Below are 27,275 nucleotides of genomic sequence, written 5' to 3'. Positions count from 1 at the left end.
TATTGTAAGCCACATTGAGTCTGCAAATAGGTGGAAAAATGTGGGATACAAATGCAACAAATAAATAAACTCAACAGTAGCCCAAATTGATAACTTCCCCTCTCAGTGCTTATGGGGATTTCAATGCTATCAACCATTTCTATTCATGTTTTTTGTGCGTGTCTTATTATAATTGCCATGGCACAAGGAAAGTATAGGTAGGTTGGCCTGGCACTACACTTGCGCAGGAACCCCACAGGACCTGCTGTGTCCATCACCACGGTTGTGGCATATCTAGGGGCGTCAGGGCAGCGGCTGCTCCCCCAAATGAACGTCCAACGGCGCTGGCGCCTATTTTTTACGTGATCTGTTGCATTTAAAACACGTGCCATCGCAAGACCGCACTCTGCTCCCTACGCCTTCAACCTGGCTATGCTTCTGCCCCACGGGAGTCCCATGGACCTGGAGGGGATCCCTGGGGGGACCCACCGGACTCTCTCTAAACCCGTTCCTGTGCAGCTCTCCAATGGCCACAGAGCTGAAGGTTTCACCTAGGGTGCCTAATGCCTTTGCACTGACCCTGGATGGCTGATATGCCTTAAAATGAGAACCACAGAAATGAGCTGCACCTGGCATTGTGCCCAAAGCCAGATTCCTAGTTAGAAAAGTGACAGAGGCCTCCCCCCCCCCCCCCTTCTGAACAGCAGATTTTTTTTCTGTGAATTGAGGGAGGGGACATATATGCCAGCATTAAAAAAAAACAGGACTTTGCTCAATATTGGGTGTTCTTCTTAGAGAGTCGGGGGGGGGGGGGGGGGGGCCAAGCACTTTCCGACCCGATTTCCTCTCACCTTCTAGGAAGTTTCCTATGTGGGCTGAGGGGGGGGGGGGAGGGGAGGCAGGTCTCATCTTAGCTCGAGCCGGTCTGTCCCGGGCAGGGTTCCATCGCCAAGATGCCAGCTCTCCGGGGCGGGGAGAGGGGAGCTGCTGCCGGGCCGTCTCACAGAGACTGCGCTTTGCTGCTCCGCTAAGGAGCAGCCGTGGCCAGAAATTCAAAAAAGGCAAAGGCGGAGAGAGGGAGGGAAAGTGAGACGAGACGCGACGAAAGTTCCGAGTTGCACGTCCAAAAAGCAGCTGCGCTGTCTGATCTGGCGACCGGAGGGCTTTGATGGCTCGGAACACGCAGCTGGAGATGATCGAGCTGCAAAGCCTGGAAGCGGGGGAGCAGATCGACCTGACCCGGAGGCCGAGCCGCCTGGAGCGAGCGAACGCGGTCCGCATCGCCCCGGGAAAGGTGCCCGAGCTCCTGAACAGGGTGCGCAAGCAGGGGCTCCTGGGCAACCCCAGGGATCGGGGTGAAGGCCACCGCTTCCAGCCCTGCACTCACACGCAGCAGACCTGGTGCGACCTCTGCGGGGACTTCATCTGGGGCATTTACAAGAAGAGCCTCCGCTGCATCCGTGAGTAGGACCCCCCCCCCCCCCTTGCCAGTTCTGTGGGGTGCTTGTGTCCAGGGAGGGGTCGTTTCCACAGGGCTCCTGAATCTGCTCTCCAAACCCTACCTGCACTTAATAGTCATACGATTTGGCTAAAGGGCAGTTTCTACTTGTAGATTTGAGGTATTCTGGAAACCAGAGCCGGACTTCAAATGTAGGCGCTCTTTTACTAAGCTGCGTTAGGTGCTAATGTGCCCTTGCATGCTACTGTGCCTTAAGGGGTTCCATTGATGGGTGCCGGTATTTCCGGTGCTAGCGAAAATATATAAAAAAAAAAAAATAGACCCTGCCGTAATCGGGCAGCGCCACACTCTACCTATTTACGGCCGAGTTAGCGCGGGAGCCCTTACCACCACCTCAGTGGTTGGCGGCAGTGGCGTAGCTACGTGGGGCCAGGGGGGCCTGTGCCCCCATAGATTTGGCCCTGGACCCCCCCGCTGATGACCCTCTCGATCCCCCCTCCCACCGCCAACCCTCCTCCACTGTGGGCTACCTTTGCTGGCGGGGGACCCCAATCCCCGCCAGCCGAGGAGGTCCTCTTCTTCCCGCGAAGGCTTCGTTCTAGTTTCTGACGTCCTGCACGTTGTACGTGCAGGATGTCAGACTCACAGAAACAGAACGAAGCCTTGTGCCAGAAGAAGAGGACCTCGCTGGCTGATCTGCAAGGCTTTGTTCTGTTTCTGTGAGTCGGCAAGGGGGGTGGGGGGCTAAAATGTGCCTCCTCACCTCGGGCTCTGGACCCCCCTCCCGCCGAAGTCTGGCTACACCCCTGGTTGGCGGTAAGTGCTCCCCTCCCCCCCCCCCCCCCACATAGCAACGCGGTAAGAGCAACCTTTTTATCCACTGTGGTAACAAGGGCCCCCGCCACTAGTCCTTTTTCTCGCAGCTTAGTAAAAGAGCCTCTAACTGCTCTAAAAAATTGGGGTTTGGGGTATTCCTGCACTAATCAGTCAGCACAGTTACACCACCACAGGCTAACGGGTTAGCGCAGGGTAGCTCGTGAGCCCTAACTGCCTGGGTGGTACTAAATGCTCACCAGGTACATCAAAAAACATACAAACAAGGCCATTTTTACTGCTGTGAGAAAACTGGCCTTAGCAAGCGCACAGGAAAAACCCACATCAGGACGTCCCGAGGCCATTATTTCTACCACAGCATAGTAAAAGTGGCCTTTAGTGAAGAATTGTAGGCACTGCTCTCAAAACTCCTACTGGGGGGAGGCGGGGGGCTCCTGACTTATAAAAAAAATAATATCCAAGTAAGAGAGGCTGGCAGCGAGTTTTAGAATTTTACCAGGAATGTGGATTGCAAAGTTAACACGCTGGCGGATCTGGGAAAATAAAACCAACAAAAAGCAGGTGGTCTTGCTTACAGTACATGTAATTGTTGCATCATTTTAACCCAATCAATTATGAATGCTCATAGGATCCCTGGTTTCCAAACTTTAATGTCCAGGATACAGCTTTGTACCTAATAATGCTTTCAGCTGCCTTGAGCGTAATTTGGAAAGTCAGCTAAATATGTTATCGTGAACACTGAAATAACTGGTTATGGCCATGAGGAAGGCAATTTTGAATCTGCAAGACCACGGGCTCCTTTTACAAAGCCACGCTAGCAATTCCAGCGCAGTAAATGCGATGAAGCCCATGGGCTACAATGCATTTGCAGCAGCGAAAGCGCCAGCACAGCTTTGTAAAAAAAGCCCTATGTGACAACACGGGAAAACCCTCCATTTACTCTCAAAATCCATTGATTATTACCTTCTGTGTTAATTTGTTTCTGAATGCACTTTCCTCCTGCTTCTTTGGACCATTAACTCAATCAGGACCTGTCCCAGCTTGGACTACGGTGCCATGAGCCTTTAGTCAGAGCTAATTAAAGATTTCCCTCTCTTTCCTCTTCCACAATCCATTGGCTCTCTGCGAAACATGCTTTAAGTCTGATTTTGAGCCAGTCAGTAAACATTAGTGTTTGCAGTGTTCAGGATTCCCTCCCTGTAGCTGTGAGGCTGTGAATGTTGCCCTCACAGCATCATAGGTACATAAGTATTGCCACACTGGGACAGACCAAGGGTCCATCAAGCCCAGCATCCTGTTTCCAGCAGTGGTCAATCCAGGTCACAAATATCTGGCAAAATCCCAAAAAGCTCAATACATTTTATTCTGCTTATCCCAGAAATAAGCAGTAGATTTTCCTCAAGTCAATTTAATAATGGTCTATGGACTTTTCATTTAGGAAGCCAGCCAGGCCCTTTTTAAACCCCACTAAGCCAACCACCTTTACCACATTCTCTGGCAACGAATCCAGAGTTTAATTACACATTGAGTGAAGAAAACGTTTCTCCGATTTGTATTAAATTTACTACTTTGTAGCTTTATCGCATGCCCTTCCTGGTCCTGTCAGCCTGGGAAGCTGTAGGGTTCTCTCTCACACTGGGGCACAGTCACTGGTTCAGCCTTTTACTTACTGTCTGATTGAATCCAGTGTTCAATCTAAGTCAAGTACAATGATTATTTCCTTGAAATTGCAGTTTAGTGACTCTGTTTGCAACAGTAGTCTTTTCTGTGAATTGCTCTTTCTAACACTGATAAACCTGTGTATACATCTCATAACAGCCTGCACATGAATGAACCAGTTCTGCATCCAGATGCACAAAAACTAATGAGCCAGCAATATCTATCTATCTATCTACTTATCATTTCTATAGCACTACAAGACATACGCAGCGCTGTACACCATACATGTGTTTTATACTGGCTGTAGCTGGTTAAACAAGCACAGAGTTCAGCAACACATACAAAAAGGGGTTCTGAGGGCTCTTTCCCTGTCACGGTAGCAGCTAATGATAATTGTATGCTAAGTTATTTAAATAAGTACTTACCATTCAAATGTGCTTTCAAATAATGCACAGCCGTTTTCCTAGCAATGCACAGAAAGGACCACCTCCCCTAACGATGAATTTTTCACGGGTGGGCTGGAGCTGTCGGTACTGCCTGACTGGCTGAGGAGAACTGAGCTGCGGACTGGCCAGTCCTGCCTGGGAAACAAATTCTCTCTTTTTGTCTTCTCAAGTCTGGATCTCCCACCGCTGCCCCTGCTCCCTGCCACACTAAAAAAAAAAAAAAATAAAATCCTCAGTGTATGCACGACCCCATTCCCCCTCCCATCAGTGGAAAAGAAAGTGCCATTTTGGTAGCACTGGGGGGGAGGGATTGAAAACAAAAATAGGCTACAAACTTCATTCATACATGCAGCTTGTATGCATGTATGAAAGACGTCTAAAGCATGCGCAGAGCAGCCATGCGTAGCGGTTGGCTGTTCTGCGCATGCTCGGCCGACCGATTGGCTCTCCCCCTCTACTGAGCTGCTCACTGTTTTTGTGAGCAGCTCATTTGCATGCGATTTCTTTCACACATGGCCTGCTTTTTCCGAATCGTCAGGCTGCAATGGGGATCGGAAAGGTATGGGCTTTTTGCAGGGAATTTAATGCATCTGGGCCCTGGACATTTATGTAGAATTATAATAGTGTAATGCAGCTCTAAGTTGTTAGTCTATGTTAGAGTTTTGAAACTAACTAGAAACTGTAATTCATCATCGAGTAAAGGTTGACAACACTGGTGAGCTCATTCCCTGCTGGGTTCTCCTGTTCCTTTCACCAATGATGCTAGACTTTACTATCTTAGAGGGGCATAATCGAACGGAAATGCCTATCTCCATGGGCGTTTATCTCAGAGAACAGGTCCGTGAAGGGGCGGGCCGAACCGTATTTTCGAAAAAATGGACGTTTTTGAGCTGGGTGTTTGTTTTTTTTTTTAGAGATAATGGAAACTAAAAACGCCCAGCTCAAAAACGTCCTAATCTGAGCCATTTGGTTGTGGGAGGGGCCACGATTCGTAGTACACTCACCCCCCTGATATGCCAGGACATCAACTGGGCACCCTAGGTCAGTGCGGTGGACTTCGGAAAAAGCTCCCACATACATAGCTCCCTTACCATGGTTGCTGAGCTCCCAACCCCCCTCCCCCAAAACCCACTACCCACGAATGTACAACACTACCATAGCTCTTAGGGGTGAAGGGGGCACCTACCTGTGGGTACAGTGGGTTTTGGAGGCCTTCCATTTACCAGCACAGGTGTTACAGGTAGGGGGGGGATGGGCCTGGGTCCACCTGGCTGAAGTGTACTGCGGTACCCACTAAAAGTGCTCCAGGGACCTGCATACACGCAGGCCTCTAGGATTTGTTACTGCTGTATAACATTGGCACACCAGTTTACATCTGAAGACTAATCTCTCCGAAAACGTCTTTTATTGGAATAAGCACGCTTACTCACAGTTAACTGCAGATCAGAGGTTGTGCCCCACCACTGGCTACGAGTCTCCCTGGTACTGAGATTAGCAGGTCAGAGCTGGCAGAATGCTGTACAATGCCCTCTTTCAGCCACATTCAAGGTAAGAACTAAGTTCTCTAACGTGGCTAACACATGGAAGGGATCTAAAACTGGCTAACAAAAGTGGCCAGTACCTCATGGACTACCAGAAACACAACAGGGCACACTCTGACCCAGTAGGCAGGGGGAAAAGCACCATGGGAGAAGAGCCTACCAACTACCAACATCGTGAGACTGTAACACAAGCTAATGAAATCACCGAGCCCAATACCCTACACCCACCACAATGCAATGCTGATGTGACCCTGTAGCAGTGGCGTAGCCAAGGGTGGGCTTGGGTAGGCCCAGGCCCACCCAGTAGCAGCACATCTATGATGTGGCTGGCAGGGATTTCCCAAGCCCCACCAGCCAAAAACTCCCAATAACTGTCCCTCCTGCATACCTTGTAAATACCAGATGCCTGCAGTGAGCAGCGACTGATACATACTTCTCGCACCAGCCCCACAGCCTTCCCGCTAATGTATTCCTGCCTATGCGGAAACAGGAAGTTACATCAGAGGGATGGCTGTGAGGCCAACATGAGCAGTGTGTATTAGTTGCTGCTCGCAGTCGGTGAAAATCTGCTATTTAAAAGGTATGCAGGGGAGGGGCTGATGTTTGAAGGACCATATGGCATGCAGGTGAGAAAGGGAGAGACCAAATCACTTGCGGAGTACTTCTGCCCACCAATCTTGGGCCTGTGAAAAAAGGGTCCAACAAAAGTGTCCTAAATTTCCGCTAAAAACGCCTTTATTTTTTCGATTATCACCCTAACACGTACATCTCTCCTCGGCCGATAACCACGCCCCAGTTCCACCTTCGCCTCACCTCTGACACGCCCCCATCAACTTTGTCCGCATCTGCCACGGAGTGCAGTTGAAAACGTCTAAAATCGGCTTTCGATTATACCGATTTATTCGTTTTTGTGAGATAAACGTCTATCTCCCGATTTGGGTCGAAATCTAGGCGTTTTTCTCTTTCGATTATAAGGTGGATAGTGTATTGACACTACATTGTGTATTGACAGCCCCACCCAAAATTGGGTGTCTGGCTACGCCCCTGCCCTGTAGTGCACCCGAGAGCCACATCTGACCCAGGGAAAGGCTGTGAGAGGATCAAACATATTCTGCTGTCATGGAGGTGGGTACGGCATTTGAGGGTGGCATACAGGCTGGAAAAAAAGTTTGTAAAGTGGGATTTTTTTGGTTGGAGGGGGTTAGTGACCACTGGGGGAGTCCGGGGAGGTCATCCTCGATTCCCTCCAGTGGTCATCTGGGCAGTTGGGGCACTTTTTTGGGACTTGTTTGTGAAAAAAAAGGGTCCAAAACAAGTGACCCAAAATCGCGGTAAAAACGCCTTTTTTTTTCGATTATCAGCTAAAGACGCCCATCTCTCCTTGGCTGATAACCACGCCCCAGTCCCGCCTCCACCATGCCTCCGACACGCCCCCGTCAACTTTACCCGTTTCCGCAACGGAGTGCAGTTGGAAACGCCCAAAATCGGCTTTCGATTATACCGATTTGGGCGCCTTTGCGAGAAAAACGCCCATCTCCCGATTTGGGTCAAAATATAGGTGTTTTTCTCTTTCGATTATAAGTGGCTAGTAACATAGTAAATGATGGCAGTTACAAAAACCTGTACGGTCCATCCAGTCTGCCCAACAAGATAAACTCATTTACTCTCACTCTGGGATTCTCTGTCTTTCGCTCCAGTACTAAGGATAGGCTAGGAAAAATCGTTAGATGCAGTAGCAACTGGAAAAGAAATCAGCACCAGGCCTGAGAACCGTTCTCAGGAACAGGAAGGAAGTCCCTGTGGCAGAAGAAGGGACCTGGGCTGCTGAAGTCTCCTCAGAATTCACTACTACAAAGTCCCAGGCTGACTTATTCCTGTTTATGTTCATTAGGAGAGTTGATAAAACCGCCGTAGTTGCACAGCAAATCAGGGCGATGTACAATACATAGTAGTTATGTAATCAAACAAAACAAAACTCCATTAAAATATTAGGACAGAGCTTCACAACCACTGAAAGCAAACCTTTCACAACCTTAGAGAAAGAGTCTGCCTATAGGCCACGTCGGCTGGATCATCAACTAAATCAGTCAGGATCTATTGAAAAAAAGATGAGACTAGCGCTTTTAGTTCCTAAAAGACAGCTCTGATCTCAGTAGAAGTGGAAGATTGCTGCTACCGAACTCAGGGAAAGGGAGACTCATAAGAAACCCACTCTCTCCAGTGTCGCCTTCTCTAAATATAATGCCTATGGATGCCAACAATTAATATCTGACCCTTCCTAAGGCCAGATTAAGGCCTAAGCAAACTGGGCATGTACACAGGGCCCAGAAGATTTAGGGGCTTCCTATGTATGATGTACCTTAATCCAATCTTGGTACTACCACTATTTCCTAAAAATCCACCATCACTCACTGGAGCCAGTTCTGTGGGGGTCAGGCACCCCTCACTGATGTGAGGACATGGAGGGCAGTTGTGCTGCTTGACCACCTCATGCAGGACAGAGTGTGTGAATGGCTTATGACATTACATCTTGTATTTGATATTTAATAGGGCTGCATTTCTGAAACAGGCTGTGAAAACTGTAAGGCTGTTTATAGCTATTCTGCTGTTATTTTTCAGTTTATGTTTTGTATTTCTTATCTTTTCATTACTTTTTATTCTTTTTTTTTTTGGCTGCATTTTATTTATTTATTGTTTCCACTGCAGCTCCTTGTGACTCTGGGCAATGGAAAGTTAAGTGACTTGCTGAGAGTCACAAGGAGCTGCAGTGGGAAAAAAAACCTAACCCCTCCCTCTTTACAAAGCCATGCTAGCGGTGTGGTAATACCGACAGACAGGGTCAGCCCGACCATTAGGCCACCCGTTCCCCGAGTTTACCTTCTTTCTTCATGTTCCAAAAGCTGCCAGCGTCAGGTGTGATTCCCATATGCTACCCTGCCGCTGGCACCCGCCTCTTCTCTTTACTGCGGTCACCTCTCTGATGTAACTTCCTGTTTCCTCAGAGATGGCTGCAGTAGAGAAGAGGCCGGTGCAGGCAGCCGGGCAGCATATGGGAATCGCTGCTATCATTGGCTTTTGAAACATGAAGAAAGAAGGTAAAGTCGGAGAACGGGGTGAAGGAAGAAGGTGGGGGGGGGGGGGGGGGGGTGGGAGATGGCATCTCAGCCCTGCCTCAGAATCTTGCCTTGGAACGCCACTGCCAACACAGCCCATTCAAAGTGAATGGGCTCTGTCAGCATTGCTGCACAGTTTTGTAAAAGGGGGGATTTAAATAACATACCTTTAATCATACAATTAATTGCGATTAAAATTTTAATTGAAACACAGCTCTATATATATAAAATAATGAGTGGAGTGGAACAGGTGGATGTGAAGCGTCTGTTCACGCTTTCCAAAAATACTAGGACTAGGGGGCATGCGATGAAACTACAGTGTAGTAAATTTAAAACAAAATCGGAGAAAATTTTTCTTCACCCAACGTGTAATTAAACTCTGGAATTCGTTGCCGGAGAAAGTGGTGAAGGCGGTTAGCTTAGCAGAGTTTAAAAAGGGGTTGGACGGTTTCCTAAAGGACAAGTCCATAAACCGCTACTAAACGGACTTGGAAAAATCCAAAATTCCAGGAATAACATGTATAGAATGTTTGTACGTTTGGGAAGCTTGCCAGGTGCCCTTGGCCTGGATTGGCCGCTGTCGTGGACAGAATGCTGGGCTCGATGGACCCTTGGTCTTTTCCCAGTATGGCATTACTTATGTACTTATGTACTTATATTTAGTGTTCGCCCTTTCCAAATCTAAGCTTGAGTTACATATTTCGGTATATAAGTTATTTCCCTGCCTGTATGTGATTACAATCTAGATGTGAGCTGAATAATTAATTTATTTATTTATTTATTTGGATTTATTTATTGCCTTTTTGAAGGAATTCACTCATGGCAGTGTACAGCAAGAATAAGTCAAACAAAAGCAATAGATAATTACAGCAGTAAAAATACTAATATAATGGAACATAAAGTGATTTGACCAAGGTCATAGTCTGTCACTATGAGGTGGGATTTGAACTTTGGTTTCAAACCTTCTTTTCTAACTATTAATCTGTTCTTCTGTTCCTGAATTGGGTTGTTGGCATTGTGCGAATTCCTAATATAATTATAAAGAGAGCCCTGATCAAGGGCCAAATTTCTAGGGTCTCCTCTCATTCTTTGTCTATAGGAAAAGCCTACATTAGACAAATTACTATCAAAGGCTTTGACCTCATAACCACTAAATCTCTTCCATAATCCAATACACACATTTTCAGTTGAGATCTGGTCACTTCAGCTAGTCTTTACAAATCCTAAGGGGGTCTTTTACTAAATCTTAGCTCGGGTTATCTATAGTAGGACCCATTTTATTCCTATGGGACTTGTTGCAGATAACTCAAGCTAAGCTTTAGTAAAAGACCCCCTAGGACTGCAACTAGTTCCTTAAACTCACTATAAATTCTTTCTGAAACATGGCATATAGAAGGCAGTAACAGCACCAGCAGGATTACTGGTTACACAAACTTGAAACTGGTCACATAATTTCAAACTGGGGTTCTATTTAACATAAGTATAATGGAAAGAAGATTAAAAACTGCCTTTTGAACAGTTTTCTCTTTTGAAAGCCACTGCTGTTCTGGCCCCAGTGCATTTGCAAGGAGAATGCAGTTACACAGGGCAGTGTTATGAAATGCTTTCCAGGCCTGAGGACACAGTGGAAAGTCTGCAATGCTCCAGTTGCTTTCTGACGGGAGGAGCTGAGCCCTGTTGAACGTTTTCAGTCTGCTTAAATGTTTTCAATTGTACTTAATGCTGTTTAATGCAATTTGAGAGGAAAACTTCTTTCTGGTGTAAAAAGGTGCTGAAACAGAATTTCTTGCCTACAGCCTTTTCAGTTATAAACCAAACTGGGTTATTAGTCGCCCACCTACTGGAAAAACTGTCTGTGGTTTTCAAGCAGCACATAATTACACAGCAGAATCTGTTGCCAGAGGATGTGGTCAAGATGACTAATGTAGTGGGGTAGTTTGGACAAGTTCCTGGAGGAAAAGTGAAAAAAATAGCCTGTAGGACATTAGATGTAGGAAAACCATCACCTATCCCTTGAAATGAACTACAAGATATTTGATCTATATTTTGGGATCTACTAGGTACTTATGACCTGGACTCACCATTGTTGATGTCAGCATGCTAGGCTCATGTTTGACTCAAGATAGTTCATCTATTGGTCATCAGTAGATTCACTGATGAGAGAGCAGATTAACCTATCAGAAGGCTGCACTGGCTGACACACCTGTAATCTGTTTATTATTCATTTATTAGGATTCAGCCAAGGGAAGACTTGCCTCACCAATTTGCTTAATTTCTTTGAAGACATGGATAAACATTGATAAAGGGAAGACAGTGTATCTAGATTTTTATAAAGCTTTTGATAAAGGGCCTTATGAGAGACTCTTGAGAAAATTAAAAAGCCATGAGATAGGAGGCAACGTTGTGTTGTGGATTGGGAAATGGTTACTAGAAAACTGAAAGTAGGGTTAAATGACCAGTTCTGTAAATGGAGGAGGGTGAATAATGGAGTGCCACAAGGATCCGTACTGGAACTGGTGCTTTTTAACATTTATAAATGATCTGCAAATGGGAGCGATAAATGAGGTGATCAGATCTGCAGATGACATGAAACTATTCAAAGCTGTGAAATCCCTACATGTAGACTGCATGAGGACCTTGGGAGGCAGGAAGACTGGGCATCCAAATGGCAAATGAAATTTAAGATGGACAAGTGCAAAGTGATGCACATTGGGAAGAATATCCCAATTATAGCTACATGATACTAGGTTCCATATTAGGAGTCATCACTGAGGAAAAGGATTTAGGGATCATCATAGACAATCTAAGGTCCTCCCAAGGGATATCACTAACCACATCTTCTCCAAAAGACATTACACGATGTGATACCCACAAGCGAGCCTTCTCCGGAGTAGCCCCTACACTGTGGAATGCACTGCCTGAAGGGCTCCTTAACGCCAGAGTATCTGTACCTCGGGAAGAGGGTGTAAGCTTGGCTCTTCAACCAGGCCTTTAATGGAAGAAGTAAAATTGTTAGTCTCACTCACACACACAAGGAGTGACTCTGGCTGCACATACTGCAGCAGGACAAGTTTATGCACTCCTACCCTAGCTGAGATAATATTTAACCATCTCTATGACCTAATGTGCAACTTTCTTTAAATTAATCACCTTATTCTCTAACACAAATCACAAATGTTGAAGCACATACCAGGAAATGTACATGGAAAGCGATGGCCACAAATGCTCGCAGTCTAAGCAATAAAGTTCATGACCTTCAAGCCCTGATGTTGGAGGCAGACTTAGACATTGTTGCAATCACAGAGACGTGACTAAATGGTTCGCATGAATGGGATGCAAACATACCGGGCTATAGTCTGTTTAGGAAGGATAGAGAGAGTCGTAAAGGTGGAGGAGTAGCTCTATATGTGAGAAATGATATCACGGCGACCGAAATGACAGGGACCTGGGGAAAGGAAGAAGCGATATGGATCACCTTAAAAAGAGAGGATAGAACCTCTATACACGTGGGTGTTGTCTACAGACCTCCGAAACAATTGGAGGAACTAGATAAAGACCTGATCGCAGATATTCAAAAGTTGGGAAACAAGAGAGAGGTGCTGTTGCTGGGAGATTTCAATCTGCCGGATGTAGATTGGAAGGTTCCGTCTGCGGAATCGGAAAGAAGTAGAGAGATCATGGATGCTTTACAAAGCGGTTTGCTCAGACAAATGGTGACGGAACCCACGAGGGAGGGAGCGACGCTGGATCTGGTGCTCACAAATGGGGATAGCGTGTCAAATATCCGAGTGGGTGCCCACCTGGGCAGCAGTGACCATCAAACGGTTTGGTTTGATATTACAGCTAAAGTGGAGAGCGGCCACTCAAAATTCAAAGTTCTGGATTTCAAGCGTGCTGACTTTAGTAAAATGGGGGAATACCTGAGGAAGGAGATGGTGGGCTGGGAGGAAATACGAGAAGTGGAAGGACAGTGGTCCAGGCTGAAAGAAGCTATAAATAAGGCCACGAACCTTTATGTAAGGAAAGTAAATAAAAGCAAGAGAAAAAGGAAACCGATATGGTTCTCCAAGCAAGTGGCTGAGAAAATAAAGGCTAAAGAGTTGGCGTTCCAGAAAGACACAAAAACTAAAGAAAAGGAACACGAGGAGGAATACAGGATGAAACTGAAAGAAGCCAAGAGAGAGATACGTCTGGCGAAAGCGCAAGCGGAAGAACAAATGGCTAGAAATGTAAGGAGGGGTGACAAAAATTTCTTCAGGTATATAAGTGAAAGGAGAATGACTAAAAAGGGAATTGTGAGACTAAAAGATACTGCGAACCGCTATGTGGATAATGATGAAGAAAAAGCAAATTTGCTAAATAGATACTTTTGTTCTGTTTTCACAGAAGAAAATCCTGGAGAAGGACCGCGATGGACTGCAAAAAGTATAAATGAGATTGAAGTGGATAGAGCACCGTTCACGGAAGAGAGTGTGTATGAACAGCTTGAAAAGCTAAAGGTGGATAAAGCCATGGGACCGGATGGGATCCACCCCAGGATATTGAGGGAGCTCAGAGAGGTTCTGGCGGGTCCTCTTAAAGATTTGTTTAACATATCCTTGCAGACGGGAGAGGTTCCGAAGGATTGGAGAACGGCGGAGGTGGTCCCTCTTCACAAGAGTGGTGATAGGGAAGAAGCTGGAAACTACAGGCCGGTAAGCCTCACTTCGATTATTGGAAAAATAATGGAAGCGATGCTGAAGGAAAGGATAGTGAATTTCCTGGAAGCCAATAAGTTGCAAGATCCGAGACAACATGGGAAATCGTGCCAAACGAATCTATAAGTACATAAGTACATAAGTAGTGCCATACTGGGAAAGACCAAAGGTCCATCTAGCCCAGCATCCTGTCACCGACAGTGGCCAATCCAGGTCAAGGGCACCTGGCACGCTCCCCAAACGTAAAAACATTCCAGACAAGTTATACCTAAAAATTGAGTTCTTTGATTGGGTGACAGGAGAATTGAATCAAGGACGAGCTATGGATGTAATCTACTTAGATTTCAGCAAAGCTTTTGACACGGTTCCCCACAGGAGGCTCTTAAATAAACTGGAAGGGCTGAAGATAGGACACGAAGTGGTGAACTGGATTAGGAACTGGTTGACGGACAGAAGCCAGAGGGTGGTGGTGAATGGAATTCGCTCGGAGGAGGGAAAGGTGAGTAGTGGTGTGCCTCAGGGATCGGTGCTGGGACCGATTCTGTTCAATATATTTGTGAGTGACATTGCCGAAGGGTTAGAAGGTAAAGTTTGCCTATTTGCGGATGATACTAAGATCTGCAACAGAGTGGACACCCGGGAGGGAGTGGAAAACATGAAAAAGGATCTGAGGAAGCTAGAAGAATGGTCTAAGGTTTGGCAATTAAAATTCAATGCGAAGAAATGCAAAGTGATGCACTTAGGGAATAGAAACCCTCGGGAGATGTATGTGTTAGGCAGGGAGAATCTGATAGGTACGGACGGGGAGAGGGATCTTGGGGTGATAGTATCTGAGGATCTGAAGGCGACGAAACAGTGTGACAAGGCGGTGGCCGTAGCTAGAAGGTTGTTAGGCTGTATAGAGAGAGGTGTGACCAGCAGAAGAAAGGAGGTGTTGATGCCCCTGCATAAGTCGTTGGTGAGGCCCCACCTAGAGTATTGTGTTCAGTTTTGGAGGCCGTACCTTGCGAAGGATGTAAAAAGAATTGAAGCGGTGCAAAGAAAAGCTACGAGAATGGTAAGGGATTTGCGTTACAAGACGTATGAGGAGAGACTTGATGACCTGAACATGTATACTTTGGAAGAAAGGAGAAACAGGGGTGATATGATACAGACGTTCAAATATTTGAAAGGTATTAATCCGCAAACGAACCTTTTCCGGAGGTGCGAAGGCGGTAGAATGAGAGGACATGAAATGAGATTGAAGGGTGGCAGACTCAAGAAAAATGTCAGGAAGTATTTTTTCACGGAGAGAGTAGTGGATGCTTGGAATGCCCTCCCGCGGGAGGTGGTGGAAATGAAAACGGTAACAGAATTCAAACACGCGTGGGATAAACATAAAGGAATCCTATTCAGAAGGAATGGATCCTAAGGAGCTTAGCCGAGATTGGGTGGCAGAGCCAGCCGGTGGTGGGAGGCGAGGATAGTGCTGGACAGACTTATACGGTCTGTGCCCTGAAGAGGACAGGTACAAATCAAAGTAGGGTATACACAAAAAGTAGCACATATGAGTTTGTCTTGTTGGGCAGACTGGATGGACCATGCAGGTCTTTTTCTGCCATCATTTACTATGTTACTATGTAACTGCTCTTACTCTCTTACCTATCTATATGTTCCATCTTTGCTTATACCCTATGCTGTCTATTAAAATGTTCTAGTATGTATTGTGTTGACATTGTAAGTAGTATACTATGCCATACTTTATATTGTTATTTGAATATTTTTACTGTTGTAATTGTCTATTGCTTATGTTTGATTTATTCTTACTGTACACCACCTTGAGTGAATTCTGTCAAAAAGGCGGTAAATAAATCCTAATAAATAAATCTTCTGCTCAGTGAGCAGCAGCAGCCAAAAAAGCAAATAGAATATTAGGAATTATTAGGAAAGGAATAGAGATAAATCAAGTAGAGGCTGACCGAAACCAGTTGTTTTGGTTCTGGCTATAACCGAATCGATGGCCAAAATTCACTGCTCTGTTTTGGCCAGAACCGGAACAAAAAAATCGTGGGTCCTCCTGGGCCACCCAACCCCAACCCCTCACCACCCGAAGGCCCTCCATGGGCCTACCTTTGTTTTAAAAAGCCTGGTGGTCTAGCGACTTCTTCTGGGTATGAGTGATCCCCAGTCACTCCTGTTTATGCTGCTTAAGTTCCAAACCCAAAATGCCCGCTGTTTAAAGGTAGACCTGGAGAGAGCCTTTGGGAGGTAGGAGGGTGGAGTGGTTGGGGTCGAATGGCCAGTCAGTCTGGGAGGAACCACTCTCTTATTGGGGGAGGGGCAGAGAGTTTCTATTTCAGCCAAAAATGCATGAGTATTTTCAGCTGAAACCCAAATCCAGATTTTGGGTCAGTTTTGGTGCCGAAACCAAAACTCATTCGGCCTCCAAAATAAACGAATATCATAATGCCTCTGTATTGCTCCATGGTGAGGCCCCACCTTGAGTATCATGTGCATTTCTGGTCGTCACATCTCATAGTGGAAGTGGAAATAAGAAGGGTGACCAAAATGATGAAGATAATGGAAGGTCTCTTATATGAGGAAAGGCTAAAGCGGTTAGGGCTTTTCAGTTTGGAGAAGAGATGTCTGAGGTGAGATATGATTGAGGTCTATAAAATCCTGAAGACAGGTAAATGAGGATTGATTGTTTACTTTTTCAAAAGTACAAAGACTAGGGGACACTCTATGAAGTTACTGTGGCACATTTAGAATAAATAGGAGAAAATAATTTTTCAGTCAGTGTATACTTGAGCTCTGGTACTCTGCTGTAGTAAATGGTAAAAGCAGTTAATGTAGCTGGGTTTAAAAAAGGTTTGGACAAATTCCTGGAGGAAAAGTCTGAATCGTTATCCTTGGGATTAAGTAGCATGGAAACTTGTCACTTTTTGGGGCTCTGCCAGATACTTGTAACCTGGACTGGTCACTGTTGGAAACGGGATATTGGAATAGTTAGACCTTTGGTTTGACCCAGTAGGGCAACTCTTATGTTCTTATGAATTTACCCCTTTTTTAAAAGAAATTCACTAAAGGTGGTGTGCAGCAAGTATAACCTGCATGGAGTAGTAGGTACAATCCTAAACAGAGGTACAGAGGTATGTTTCACACAGAGCATCAGGTACCATCCTAGCTACCTTGCTGTTCTTTATCTGCCATCTACAACTATGTTACTATATAACCAATTACAGCAGCAAATATTCAAATAACAGTACACATTATCAGTGCTGGCCCAAGGCAAGATGCTGCCTGAGGCGTAGCTATTGCCTCCCCCCCCCCCAGGCAGACATGCTGCCCCCTTGAGCCGAGATGCCACTCCCCACCCCATACCGAGATGCCTCCCCCTTCCGGTCTGAGATGCTGCCCCCTTTCTACCTCCAGCCTGTTATGATTCTGCTAGACAGGCAGGGGAATGTTTGGGACTCGCTCCTGATTGGCTTGTTAGGGGCTGAGCTGACGGCTGAAGCAGCAGAGGTCAGAAGCTTGTTCTACTTAAGCCTACTTCTCCTTACCTCTCTTGCTTTAGCTTTGATTGCTGTCAGCTGAAGCCAGCTTTCCTCTCTCTGTTTGTGCTAGTGCACACTGTGTTTACTTTGGAGATCTGCTTTCTCTCCTCAAAGCTTGTAGATTCTGTGTGAGTGCTGGGTGTTCCCAGTGTGTGCTTGATTGCCTCACTACACTGCACCTGGGTCTATAACATAGGCAACCGAAACACCGCGGTCTAAAAGTTCTCAAAAGTACACGAATAATACAATAATAACACGACACGTGGTATTTTAATATGGCACAACTCGGCCGCAGCTTTATTTAGATACAACACATCTTAACCATAGGTATACCCAAGCCGATCCAGCCTCTGGCTCATTGTCCAACCCAGTCCGCCGTCATAGCAAGACTGACCAATCGTAAACTGAGCTCCCCGCCGCCCAGCAAGGGAGCTCAACCGTAAGCGCAGCTGCCCCAGCTGCCTAGCTTACACCATCAGGCTTGGGTACCCCGCCACCAGGCCGGGGTAGCACAGCTTGACCCGGGCCACCCACACCAACAGCTGTGGCCTGTTGTGCCGAAATTACCTCCTCTATCACATTCTGTAGATCATTGTTAAATAGGTCATTTCCAATGGCGGATAGGTGTGTACCATCCTTCCAGAATAATCCTTCGCACATTTCATCAGCCCAATTGTGTGCGATCTGCCATCTGCCCCTACCCATAACCCCAGCTGCGATTTGCCTGTTCACTTTCTTTCTGGGCCTGCCCCATATTTTCCGGTGTCTGTGCCGCCATCACGGGAGTATGTCGGACCAGACTATGTCGGTATTGGGAAAAAGTTGAGAAATTAGTGACAGATTGCACTCGGCAGCACATACTATGTCAATGCAGGGGGGTGTTCCGATGTTGTTTCCTCCTAGGTGAATTATAATGGCTATGGGGGTGGCTAAGATGTCTGCTTGGCGGCGGAGTAATGGGACCAGCTGGGGCCATTTCATGCCTGCCACACCTATCCAATGTATCCTCACTCCTCTTGTAGCCATGCCTAAATGGGAGCCACCTGGACTTGCCTCAGCTCTGCGTGCAGCCCACTTAATGAACGAGTGGCTGACGATCCACACAGTTGGAGACCCTGCAATATAGAATAATGTGGATATTACATAGTTTGAAGGGGGCCCTGATTGCCGAGTGACTTATCCCTGATGTATCCCCTGTAAGCATCAGACTTCCATCTAACTAATTTTTTAATGGATGTTGGTGGAAAGCCTAAAGCTCTCGCGCATGTGGCGGCTCCTATCCTAAAGGAATGTATTCCAAAGCTCCTCGGGTCACGTCCTGCCTTCAACAAGCATTTGCGTAATACCGCGGAGAATTGGAATAGGGTTAGAGGGGATCTATCCTGGTGTACTAGAAGAGCTTCACTACCCGAAGGCCTCAGCGATAGGTACTTTCTGACATTTGCTACGGGTCACGTCTATAATGAGTCTACCTGATTTAGGGTAACTGTCTGCCCCTTGCCAAGTTGGTCCGTCTTAGATCTGTGGATTATGATCCGCAGTGTATTATCTGACAACTTAACCCCTTTTAACTGAAGACCCACTCTTGCCGAGTTTTTCTTGGATGGAGCTACCAATTCACATACCCTCAACGCCCCAAAGAAGGCCAATGTAAATGCTGCTCGGAAAAGCCGAGTCTCGAATTCTGATGTGCACATGGACTCCAGTGCATGCCAGATTTCCAGCAACAAGTCATGCGTGATTGGTAGTCTCCAATCCAGTCTAGCGCCGCGTTCGCGCCACCAACTTTCTAATAATTTTCTGACTATAAACCTATTTTTTGGGTCTCCCCATCCCGCTATCTTTGTGAAAAATGAGAATGCGGTCAGATGCCTGGATACAGAGCTATGGGACCCTCCCTCCTGTTTTGTGTGTATGATGTAGTCCGCAATCGCATTGTCTGGCACTGGGCCTTCCTGCCATCCCTGCGTATACAGGAAGGAACGGACTGTCTGGTAGCCAGCTGTGTAAGTTGCCCATGTTCGCGGGGCCAGTGATTGTTTCAGCAATTGCCAGGCCTCGAGGCTCCGAACCTCCATAGGTAGCTGGGTACCGGCTCTCCTTCCGCCGCAGCTTGTGGTGCCAGTTTCCGGAACTCTTCCCACTTTGAACAAGAAAGAGCATCAGCAATTGGGTTGCTTGCGCCAGGAACATGCTTCGGGCGCAACAATATATTGTTGAATATACACAGCATTACTAGCTCGCGCGCCAAGTCAACGACCCGTGGACATCGTGCATTTTGCCTATTTATTATGTCTACCACTGCCCTGTTGTCCGACCAAAAAACTACCCTCTTGTTGCTTAGTCTCGCTCTCCAAATGGCAACTGCTGCTACTATCGGGAATAGTTCAAGGAATGTGATATTTCTAGTGATGGGCTGTTCTTTCCAACTCAGCGGCCATACAACCGCGCACCATTCTCCCTGGAAGTAAATCCCAAAACCGATGCTGCCGGCTGCGTCTGTAAACAGCTGCAAGTCGGCATTGGATATCGGAGCGTCTAGCCATACTACTCTGCCATTGAAATCGCTCAGGAACATGTCCCACACCCTGAGGTCATCCTTCATGGCCCTTGTTATCCTGATATGGTGTGAAGGCTTACGCACTCCCGACATTGAGCTGGATAGCCTGCGCAGAAATGTCCGACCCATGATGATAACTCTGCACGCAAAAGTGAGGCTGCCAACCAATGACTGCATTTCATGCAGTGTGATCTTTTCTGTACTCAAGGCTCCTGCTACCAATGTTTTCATCTTTTCAATCTTATCCAGGGGAAGTCGAGACACCATGTCGCGGGAATCCAGCTCAATGCCCAAGAACTGTAAACGCGTACATGGATCACATGTTTTCTCTTTCACTAAAGGGATACCGAAGGACTGCGCTATTGTGCAAAGTTGAGTAAGTGTGGACTGCCAAGCTGGACTGGCCACTGGTCCAACAAACAGGAAGTCGTCTAAGTAATGTATGATTTTCTTTCTCCCCGAGGCTCTTTCTACTACCCAGTGCAAGAATGTGCTGAAACATTCGAATATAGAGCAGGACACCGAACAACCCATGGGCATGCACTTATCGTAATAGTATTGCCCTTCAAACTTAAAACCTAGTATGGGGAAATTGTCCGGGTGCACAGGTAGGAGTCGGAATGCAGACTCGATGTCCGCTTTGGCCATGAGTGCTCCTTGTCCTGCTCGCCTCAGTAACTGCACTGCCATGTTGAACGTAGCATATTGTACTGAGCTAGCCTCGGGGGGAAGGAAATCATTCACTGATCCGCCTGCCGGATAGGATAAATTGTGTATAAGCCTGTATTTCCCGGGTTCTTTCTTGGGATTGATTGCTAACGGGGAGACTATGAACCTTTCGAAAGGCTGATAGTGGAAAGGGCCCGCCACTCTCTCTAAGCGTAATTCCTTAGTGATGGGCATCCTAGCTTCCAGCCGCAAGCGCATTACTGAGGGGGAGTTTCTAGCTATTCTCCCACATTGTGTGCCATAGTATGGAATTCCGAATCCGTGTGCAAAACTTTCTTCGATTGTAACTGCATCCTTCCTGCGCGGGTAATGTGCTAATCAAGGCCACATAGCAGCCAGGTTGACTGGGGAAGGTGCTTTCACTGTTATGTGTGTCAAATTTTGGCAGCGGTTCTGTCAGGGGCTTTCTTAACGCACTTGTTGGCGGGATGTGGGGCTCCGCACGTGGCACAAGCATGTTTGAATTTACAGCTCGGTTACATGTGGCTCTGTTGAATCGCCAACAAATCCCCTCTTGTGGCCCAAGCGCCCTCCCAGCGCCGTGTAACCCCCCAGGCCAAAAGGACCTACCTTGGGTACCCCCTGCCGCCCCTCTGTTTGTCATGGTGTACAGCCACAAGTCAACATCCTTCCATCCCTACCCTAATGCCGTGTCCTCATCCATCCTGTCCCTATATTCTTCATCATATTTCAACCATCTGTATCCCTCGTAATCCCTGTATGCTTGCATTATGCTGTGGGCATATGCTAGCATCGGGCTATATTGGGTGGGGTCGGTGTGGCCTGCGACATCTATCACCCTGAGGAAGGCCCACAGCCAGTTAAATAACGATCTTGGTGTGCCTTTGGCCCGTGTAATTGTATTTTCTTTTGCGTCTTTACTCCTTTTCTTACTCCTCTTCCTCCCCTCTAGCACATGAAACATGTCAAAGTATTTTTTGTTTTTTATCTTTTTTCGGGTGGATTCGGGAACTAGCCTCCAGATGCGTGGCAAGGCTGCCAGAGGCGGGGGATGTTCGTCCCTGGCACCCGCTGCCTCTAATTCCGCATTCCGTGCTTCGTCGTCCTCATCCAATGAAGTGGAAGATGAGGATGACGAATCTGAACTGCTCTCTGTGTCGGAGTCTCTTCACCTACCCTTTTTCTTTCCTTTCCCTTTCTTTTTCTTTTTCCCTTTCTTGTCTTCTGCGGGCTTTGCCTCACTGGCTGGCGTGCTTTGACACCTGCTGGTGCCCTCTCTCTCAGTGTGTGAGCCCTGCTCTCCCCCAATCGCGGCATTGCTCCCTTCCGAAAAGCCCGCTCTCTCCCCCACATTCATATCAACATTTACATTCTCATGTCTGTGTATTCCACTGGACGTACCTGCAGTGTCTGGCGTCGGTGGAATGTCTCTTTGAGCAGGTTCCCGCATCGGGTTAGCTGGTTTAGGGCCCCCGTAACTAGGGTCTGGGTTGCCCAAGGCCATTGCAGGGTGTTGGGCAGCACATGCCACTTGCCATGACTGGTAAGGGGGGGGGGGGGGGGGGAATTCCTGGCCATGCCCCGTAGTATGGAGGTTGTTGGGGGTAGCCCCATCCCATGCCATACGGCCACGGTGGCGCGACTGAGTGCTGCTCTTGCCCTACCACTGGCCCCAGACCATCCGTCACCTGAGTTACTGTACTCTGTGGTATTGTCCATCTCGCGAATGCCGGCGGGTGCGGCCAGCATCCTGGTGTGCACGGCCTCGTTTGTAAGGGGAGGCTCTCTGATATGTCGGCTGCGTCCTAACGTCCTGTGGCCTTCTTCTTGTTATCTTTCTTGATCGATATAGTGTCTGCGGGGGCGGCTTGTCCGGCTGCCTTCTTGTTTGCTTGCTTTCTTTGTCCTTTCTTTTTGTCTGTGGTGCTCGGTGGTCACGTCTCTACTGCTGCATTGATCAAGTCTTCTTCGTATCCTGCTGCCTCATCAGCCTGCATGGGTGATGTGCTGTGTCCATCCTCCACCCTGATTTCTTGGGTGGGGCAGGCTTTAACCGCACCTGTACTTGCAGCTGCTTCCATTCTGATGGGGGATGGTAAGGCAATAGTGTCGACAGACAAGGATCTAAATAGACTTAAAAGATAACAAGTTAATATCTTCCTCGCAAGTGGAGATGAACAATTGAAATCCTTTATCTTAATATATATTTATGTATGTATGTATTTATTTATTTATTTTTTACTGGGACCCTGTGGCATCCTGAGGGGCGCAGACTTTCTAATGGTTGTTTAAGTAGCTTAAAGTTTTTACAAATTTTTTTTTTTTTTTGCATTTTCTTTATCTTATACCAAGATGGCCGCCACTTTTCTTAATCCTACTGACTGATTTATGCCCTCTCCAATATAGCTGCCTCTTTCCCAAATCCTCTGCTCTAGTTCTGTAGTTCACTCTGCCCTCTCCAAGATGGCCGCCCTCTGTTGTGCATAATATGGTCTATCAGATCTGCCCTATCCAAGATGGCCACCCCCTGTAATAATGCATGTGCTCTAACCAATATGGCTGCCTCCATCCTGCCATATGGCCACCTTCCTCCACAAGCTGCAATTCAACTTTGCTGTAATTACAATTTTATACTTACAGATCACTCGGCTGGGTAGGGCACTGGATCGCCCGACTGTTTCGCGCTATGCCTTCGGGGGGGGGGTGCCCAGAAGAGGTCATCCGGGCTCCGCCCAGGGGTTTTTAAACTCTTTTTTCTCTCCTCCCTTACCAGCGGGGTGCCCTTGAGCGGCGGGAACAGGCCCACCCCGCCTCGTTTGCACCCCGCTGGTATGAACGCGCATGCCCCTTGGTGCACGGCGCCATGTTATCTGCGGCTCCGTGCACCTGCGGGGCACTGTGCGGCCCTCCTTTTTCTGGAGCCATATGGTAACCCTACGCAGACTGCACCTATCTTTTCTCTGCTTGGCTGGTGTTGTATTGTTTGTGGTAGCTTGTCCCTTGTATCATTCCAGTTTGTTTGTTTAAGTTTCCCTTTCCTCTGTGTTAACCCTTTGTCTGCAGTGCTTGTGTTTTGAAGCAGTCTTTTCCTTTAGCCTGCCGTGTCTGTCTCCCGTTTCTGGTGAGTGCTGCTCCTTATCCGATCTGTGTGTGTTTAGGCAATGTTCTCTGTTTGCTTACCTTTCCCTTGTCTGTGTGGCACAGCCTTGTATATTCCTATATAGCAGTTCCCTTTATCCCTGTATGTTGTGAGGCCAGCCTTGTGCATTCTTGTATGTGGATTCCCTTTACCTTTGAGTGCTGTGTGGCACAGCCTTGTGTATTCCTATTTAGCAGTTCCCTTTATCCCTGCATGTTGTGAGGTTAGCATTGTGTATTCTTAGGTGACTTTCCCTTTCCCTTGTGTGCTGTATGGTACAGCCTAGAATGTTCTGTTGTGTGGCTTCCTTTATCCTTGACTGCCAGTGGCACAGCCTTGTGGTTCCTATAAGAACGTCTGTCAGTCCCTTTTCCCTTGCATTCTTAGCTAGCGCTGTGTGCGTTGCTGGTGCTCCTGTCCCTTTAGGGAACCCTCGTTGTTGTTCTTTCTCCCTTCCCAGTGTATGACTGTGTTCCTGTTCGGCTGTAAGGCCCGCACACTTGACTCTGTGCGAGTGGGTTCCCGACAGAGCATTCAGGCGGACCTCAAGGCCTATCTCCCATTTTCTGGTGGTGCTAGTTGGTTGTTGTGTATGTGCGGGGCTTGGTGGCTGGGGCATAGTGCCTGTTCGGTCTACCCTAGGCCTTGGCCAAAACCCTATACTAGCCTCGGCTTGGACTCAAGGGCTCAAGACCAGATTAGCACAGCCCATTTGTGGCGCTTACCTGTTTCGTGACGTTCCAAACCCGGCAGCGATTCCCATATGCTGCCTTGCTGCCGGCACCTGCCTCTTCCCTTTATTGCAGTTGCCTGAGCCTCTGATAAAACAGGAAGTTACATCAGAAAGGTGGCCGCAGTAAAGGGAAGAGGCGGTTGCTGGCGGTAGGGCAGCTTATGGGAATCGCTACCAGGTTTGAAACATCACGAAACAGGTAAATGCCGCAAACGGGCTGGAGGTAGAAAGGGGGCAGCATCTCAGCTCGAGGGGACAGCATCTCTGTCTGGGGGGGGGGCGGTATCTTAGCTCTGCCTCGGGCAGCATTTTGCCTTGGGCCGGCACTGATAATGTGTACTGTTATGGACAAAACAGGTATATGCCACAAATGGGGTGGAGGAAGGAAGAGGGAGATGCTACTCCCTGAAGAGCGATGCCTGAGACCTCCACCTTAGGTGGCCTAATGGTCAGGCCACCCCTTCATAATATGGCATTGTCTGCTACTTACACTGGCAACACAATACACATTAAATATCTTAATAGACAGCATAGGGTTTAAGTGGAGGTGGAAGATACTGTAGCCAGATAAGAGTAACAGGAGTTACATAGAAAATAAGGGGACTAACTTAATTAAAAATTGCATGTGAAGTCAAAAAAGGTGCAGGAAAATTATTTCAGCTGCAGCAGAAGTGGCTAAGCAAATCCTGCTACGGTACATGTGGCTGGTGTTAGTCCTTGCGTTTGCGTCTACCTTGTCAACTGCTTCTTCTATTAAAGACTTGGGACAGGGTGGGGCTTAAATCCATAATTGTCTGATAAAACACAGAATAAATAAATAAAAATAAGTCACAATTAATACCTTTTATTAAATGTAGATATTAGCTATGCATCATATGTCAAAGAATAAAGTGGTTGCTGAAAGCATATACTAACCACAATCGCTCAACTGCAAAACACTATGCACAACTTTGTGCAAAAACACACTCAGAACCTTACTGTACCATAAATATTACACTGGGCAGAACCTAATACACCAATATACCACCCATACGGAGAATGCAGACCGTCAACAATATGAAACAAGGGATCATAATATCACAATTCTCATGTACAGCCACAAAACACCCTAATTCATGTTTAATGTGGGATAAAATGCCATAAATAAGTAAATAAATATAAACTTTTGATGTTGAGCACCTGATTCTCAAAGTGGACATATTCCAAACACTATAATGAAAATAAAATGATCTTTTCTACCTTTTTGTTGTCTGGTGACTTTGTTTTTCTGATCATGCTGGCCAAGTATCCGATTCTGCTGCTATCTGTCCTCTTAACTCCGTTTCCAGGGCTTCCTTTCCATTTATTTCTTTACTTTCTGCCTTTCTTCTTCATTTCTTGCCTTACATCCGTAAGTAAAAGCTGGGTCCTCTGCAGACTTGACTGTCCAGTGGATCCAGCTTCTGCCTATTTTCTCCATCAATGTGCAGGTTTTCTCCCTTTTCCCTCATCTCATCTCCTTCTTCTGTCTTCCCTCCCCTCCATGCATATCCAGAATTTCTCCCCTTCATTCATGTGCATCTCCTTCCTGTCTTCCCGTCTCGCCATCCATGTCCAGCAACCCTCTTCTCCCCTCTAGCCACCCATGTCCAGCAACCCTCCTCTTCCCTCTAGCCACCCACCCATGTCCAGCAACTCTACTCTCCCCTCCATCTACCTATGTCCAGCAAATCTCCTCTCCCCTGACCTCCCCTCCACCCTTGTCCAGCAACCCTCCTCTCTCCCCTGCCATCCCCTCTATCCACCCATTTCAGCAACCCTCCTCTCTCCCCTGCCATCCCCTCTATCCACCCATTCCAGCAACCCTCCTCTCCCCTGCCCTCCATGTATATCCAGCAATTGAATTCCCTTCTGTCCCCTGCCTCCCTCCATCCATACCCAGCGCGATTCTCCTCTCCCCTTTCCCTCCCCTTGTTTTACTATCTGCCCCCCACCATCTTTAATTTACCTGCGTCCCAGCGTCGGCCCGCCGCGTCATTTCAAAGCCTGCCCTGCTGCCTGTCTCTATTCTTCCCTCCCTTCGTGATGTGATTCGTTCCGCAGAGTCCCGCCTTCTGACATAATTTCCTCGAGGGCGGGACTCTGCGGAACGAACACGTCGCGAAGGGAGGGAAGAATAGAGACAGGCAGCAGGGCGGGCTTTGAAATGACGTGGCAGGCCGACGCTGGGACGCAGGTAAATTAAAGATGGCGCGAGGCAGATAGTAAACAAGGGGAGGGAAACGGGAGACTCACGGCACCGCTCACCCGCCCAAACCACCCTCCCCCGACGCCTAACCCTTTCCTGCTGTGGCTGGGGAGGCTTAGCCTCCCCAAGCCTCTTATACCGGGCGCCTATGGTGTGTGCTCAGAACATGATCCATTCCACAGCACAACTTTTCTGCCACCTAGTATAAAGCTAAGTTCCTGTGGTGGGTCCATTTGGATCCTTAGATGCAGGGCTTTAAAAAGTGACTGTTTGTTGGCACCGAGTGGTACCAAACAATCCCACAGGAAATCGAAGAGATCAAAAAGGAAGAGGTGGAAAAGACCAAGGCCAAAAGCCATGGTTAAAAGTACAAATCTTATGCAATCACTTACTTAAACACATTTGCTTGAAGATGGACTCTACGTGGCTTGTGTTTTGGTCTCAGCCTTCATCAGAAGTCCAATAACCTAATAAACACAAGAGTGTTCTGCAGCAATAGCAAAGCACGCTGTTACCTAAAAAAAACACTTGGCTTAAAAGTATCGCCAGTGCAGCTTTGTAAAAAGGGGGGGGGGGGGGGGGTGGTAAATGTATTAACTGAATGAACAAATTATTTTCACAATGGTCTGTTACCATATATTAACACTGTGAAACAACAA

General features: G+C 47.2%; 1 protein-coding gene across 1 annotated transcript in view; it reads left to right on the top strand.

Annotated features, from left to right (window-relative positions):
• The first annotated feature begins 859 nt into the window (after positions 1–859).
• The window catches only part of RASSF1 (Ras association domain family member 1), a 180,539-nt gene continuing 154,123 nt past the window's right edge, over positions 860–27,275 (top strand). Inside the window, exon 1 of the mRNA XM_030205500.1 lies at positions 860–1,439. Within this exon, the coding sequence (XP_030061360.1) occupies positions 1,148–1,439 (292 nt within the window). The 5' untranslated portion in view covers positions 860–1,147. The remainder of the gene's footprint in view (positions 1,440–27,275) is intronic.

Source organism: Microcaecilia unicolor, chromosome 6 (assembly GCF_901765095.1).
Source record: "Microcaecilia unicolor chromosome 6, aMicUni1.1, whole genome shotgun sequence".
Lineage (NCBI taxonomy): Eukaryota > Metazoa > Chordata > Amphibia > Gymnophiona > Siphonopidae > Microcaecilia > Microcaecilia unicolor.
This window is presented reverse-complemented; position numbering and strand designations above follow the sequence as displayed.